This window comes from Candoia aspera, chromosome 5, assembly GCF_035149785.1.
Source record: "Candoia aspera isolate rCanAsp1 chromosome 5, rCanAsp1.hap2, whole genome shotgun sequence".
NCBI classification, from domain to species: Eukaryota; Metazoa; Chordata; class Lepidosauria; order Squamata; family Boidae; genus Candoia; species Candoia aspera.
Window position 1 is genome coordinate 100,860,567 of NC_086157.1, and position 4,282 is coordinate 100,864,848.

General features: G+C 44.9%; 1 protein-coding gene across 1 annotated transcript in view; it reads right to left on the reverse strand.

Annotated features, from left to right (window-relative positions):
• The window catches only part of DYNC2H1 (dynein cytoplasmic 2 heavy chain 1), a 191,783-nt gene extending 190,015 nt beyond the window's left edge, over positions 1–1,768 (reverse strand). The window contains exon 1 of the mRNA XM_063305843.1: positions 1,222–1,768. Within this exon, the coding sequence (XP_063161913.1) occupies positions 1,222–1,422 (201 nt within the window). The 5' untranslated portion in view covers positions 1,423–1,768. The remainder of the gene's footprint in view (positions 1–1,221) is intronic.
• Positions 1,769–4,282: the final 2,514 nt, after the last annotated feature.

The window sequence follows — 4,282 nt, forward strand, 5'->3', positions numbered from 1 at the left end:
ACATCAGACACTGTGATATTTTGGGGAATGCATTTATAAATCAGAACTAATACAGTAATTAGTGGATATAAGTTTGTTTTTTAATTGCTTTTTTGCCCCATAAGACATAAGCAGTGCCCTGCTGCATTGGATCCCTGGCCCGTCTAGTCCTGCAGTCTGTTCTCCCAGCAGCCAACAGACTGCACAAGGAAGCCCACTAGCCTCCCAACACACTCTTATCCCACTTGTCTAATAAAAAACCTCCCAGAGAGACTAACAATCTGTAAACAAAAAACAGACTCTGCCCTTAGCCTTGCAAATGAAAAGACCACCACACAAAAGATAAAAAAAAAATTGGAAGAATAATATGCAATTAAAGTTAAATAGCTCTTGTCATAGTGACAGTAGAGGAAGAGAAAAGCCCAATGTGTCTTTCAAGCAGCTTAATGAAATGGCCAATTTCCAAATAGACGCAACACTTGCATGCTCTTTTATTACCCATTCTACCTATTATACAACCTTACCAGTTTTCCCCTGCCTTGCTGCCCAATAAGTAAAAATTCAGTAACCGAATTCTTTCTGAGCTCAAAAAGAATCCTTCAGAAACTGGTATCACAATGTACGGGATACCACAACACATAAAACAGCTATTACTAAGCAGAGTTTTTCAGATGTTTGGAGACCCCAATCCCACCCCCCCTTCCAGCTGGCAGCGGAAGCATGGACATCTGAAGGCTTTCAGCTGGGAAAAGCTGGCCTTGAAAGGAAAAGGGCACAAATGCCAGATCTCAGCATTCCCTTACCAGGACTCCAAGGCACAAGGGCAAACATTTAAACACACCCCACAAAGGGAATTCCCCCCCCCCCCCGCACACACACCAAACCCTGAGCACTTGCGGTATGGCAGGCTATACAGTCTTTCCATGAAATCGATCAGTGGGTCTGAGTTTAAGAGGGAGCACTCCTAAGGACTTGAGAGCCAGTTTGGAGGAGGAGTGAAGGTGCTGGCCTAGAAACCAGGAGGCTGTGAGTTCTAGTCCCACTTTAGGCATGGGGTGACTTTGGGCAGTCTCTCTCTCTCAGCCTAACCCACCACACAGGGTTGTTGTTGTGGGGAAAATAGGAGGCAGGAGTATGAAGCACATTCACTGCCACACACACACACAGACATACACACAGAAAAGGGATAAAAATCTGATGATGATGATGATGATAACGTAATTAAGAAGGACATCACAGTACCTTATTGGAGACGACGATCTGGTCTTCTGAGTGCTGTACACAGAGAAGAAACTCGTTACCATCATCCAAAAAGTTGGCCAGTTCGGGACTGGCAGAGAGAGACGCCAGGGTCCCGAACGACGACAGCCCAAAGTAGTTGCCTGCAGTGGCCGAAATGAAAATCTTCCTCTTGTCGCCATCGCCGTCCCCATCGAGAGGCATGACAGTCGCGACTCTGGAGGCTTCGCCTAGGAGGACGAAGACAAGTCCTGTAAACGCTGCGGAACCGAGAGTCACTTTTTAACCAAGTCGACGATCCTTCTCCCCCATCCCGGAAAAAACGGAAGAGTTTAAGAAAAGCATTTTAGAGAACAAAGGGAAGAGAAAATGGAATGAACCCAGACGAAGAGGAGGACACGAGATAAAGCGGTGACACGTAGGTAATGGAAGGCTGCTCGCTGCCCATAAAAAAGAACGAAGACTTTCATATAAGGTTCTCCTTTTTTTGAAGGGCTACTATTCTATGCCGGCGGCGACGGAGACAGGGCCGCCGCGAAAGGTAAGGAAGAAACGCGTTTGATTTCTCAGAGATACCCGGCGAGTGGCGTTGCTAGGCCCGGTTACTACGGCAACGCAAAATGGCGGACGCCGCCTAACACTAAGGCGCGCCCCTTAAAGGTATATCAAGCAATCCACGTCCACTTCTCCGGATCCCTGGAATAGCCCAATCGGTGTGCTAGGTAATCTCCAGGCGCGTAACTATCATGCTGCTTTGAGTGGATGCTGCGGGGGCGGAAGAAAATGTGTAGGATTGGGTAATTAGCCCTACAGATGTGTTGCATTACAAGTACCATCATTCACGCTGAAGAAAAGCATTGCTGGGTGGAGGTGATGGGAATTGTTGTCTGGAAGGCAACAGTCTGGATGGGGTTCATGGAGAATCTGTTGAGGTAGTTGAACTATCCCAGCATCCTCCAGCCAGTGGTGAAGGCCTCTGGGTGTTGTAGTTCAGGAAATATCTGGAATATAACGTGGGTAGAAATAGTTTGCTGGTGTCCTGTATCACAAATAAATCTCCAGTTTTCTTTCATTTCCTCCATCACTAATACTGACTTATTAAATGTGTTATCTTATGTTGGACTTTCAGGGAATGGATAATATGCTTGACCCACTCATCTCATAAAAGCTACACTTCCCTGAAACTAGACATAAGCTCCACTGAACTGAGACCTGACTAAAAATACCTAGTTCTATTTTGCTACATCCCTTCATTAGAGGGTAAAGCCACAACTACAAACTATTTGTTTTATTGCATTCTGATCTGAAGACTGCAAAGCTATGCAACAAATAGCACACACACAAAAACCTACAACACCTTAACTCATTTCTGAGAGCACATGAGGATTATTACTATTTCCAATTTTTCTGATGGCAGCTCAAGGCAGTGCACCTGGAGTTCTCAAATTTAATCTTCACAACAACTCTATGAGGTACATCAGGCTGAAAGTTTATGTCTATCCCCAAATCATCATACGTTCCATTTTCAAGTGGTGAACAAAACCTGAGTCTCACTGGTTGCGGCCCTGCACTTAAACCATCACACTGCTTAACTATGCACTGGATTTTCTGAATATCAGATATCATGGTTATGCTTGTACAACTTTGCCATCAAGGAAAAGATGGATGTTTCCCTCGATCTTTTAAACTTAATCCAAACAATAATTAACCAGGATCTTTTTCTCACTGCTGATCCTGTAGAGCTGTCTAAACACGATGCTGTTAGAATCATCAGTCTTCCAATGTCATACCCCAGCTTTCCATGACAATTATGGGAACTGCCCTTTAATACATCTGGAGGGTAACAAATTGGGGAGAGCCATCATATAAACCACTCTAGATGATACAAATACTTCTGTGCTTCTTCGTTCATACCATAAAGAAATTTTGAGATTACCTTGGGAAAGGTATGAAAAAACATTTAAGGGGGGACTTTTAGTAAAGATTGTACAGTCAAGAAATTGAAGCAAACATCCCTTGATTTTTGTTTAGCGTGGTTCAGACTTTCAAGACTGATGTCACCCCTTCAGGGTAGGCCAGGTCAAGAATAGACATTGCAGGGATTCCAGGAATGCTATGTACTTTGTTGTTGTAGGATACAGTAAGAGAATCTTGAAAACCTGCCCAAGTTTTTCTCTGTTCCATCTTTTACTAAACAAAATCAAGGTGAGGTTTCTTTTTTTTTTCCCCCCTCAAGGTTGCTTCAATCTCTGGACTGTGTAATCTTTTCTGCCAAGTCCCTCTTTAATGGTTCCTTCATACCTTCCCCAACGGCATCTCTAAATTCCTTTATACTTACAGTATAACATTTGTATTATTTATTTTGCCTTCAGGTCAGTTTTGACTCCTGGCAACTACACGGACAAGTCCCTGCAGTTTTCTAAGCAATGTTTTCAGAAGTGGTTTACCCTTGCCTTCTTTCTACGGGCTGAGAGAAAATGACTAGTCCAATACATTTAACACACAATGATAAACCAGGCATTATCTAAAATGTTAGCAATACATATCAAAAGCAATGATACTATCAACAGATTAAGCTTCCTCATCATCTGAGGTTTGCTGCGTGTTGGCAACGTTTGACCCCAACTATGTAAACCGTAACTTATGACTTAAGAGCTTGTGCAAGCCCAGCAAACTATGGTTTAACTAGAAACAAGCCCCAGACAAGCAAACCATGGCTTAGCATGAGATGGAAATCCAACCAGTGGCTGGGAATAGCTCTCTTTGACTTCTGAAGAGGTATCTGTAGGCCTGTGCTGCATTAGGCAGAAGGATGCCTGAACATGCATGACTCGAGCAAGCCCCCATTATAGGCTCACAAGCTGTCCTATTGCGAAATTCACACCCTCCTCGGCCCCCTCAAGCCACGTCACAACCTCTCCCTCGTGACGCGCGCAAACGCTCCCGAAAGGCGGGGCTATCGCGTCGGTCCGTCCCCGTCTCTTAGCTCCGCCCGGGAGGAGGAGGGGCGAGTGGGTGCCTGTCGAGGGGGCGGCGGAGTCGCGTCGCTGTCACTTCCTGCTCC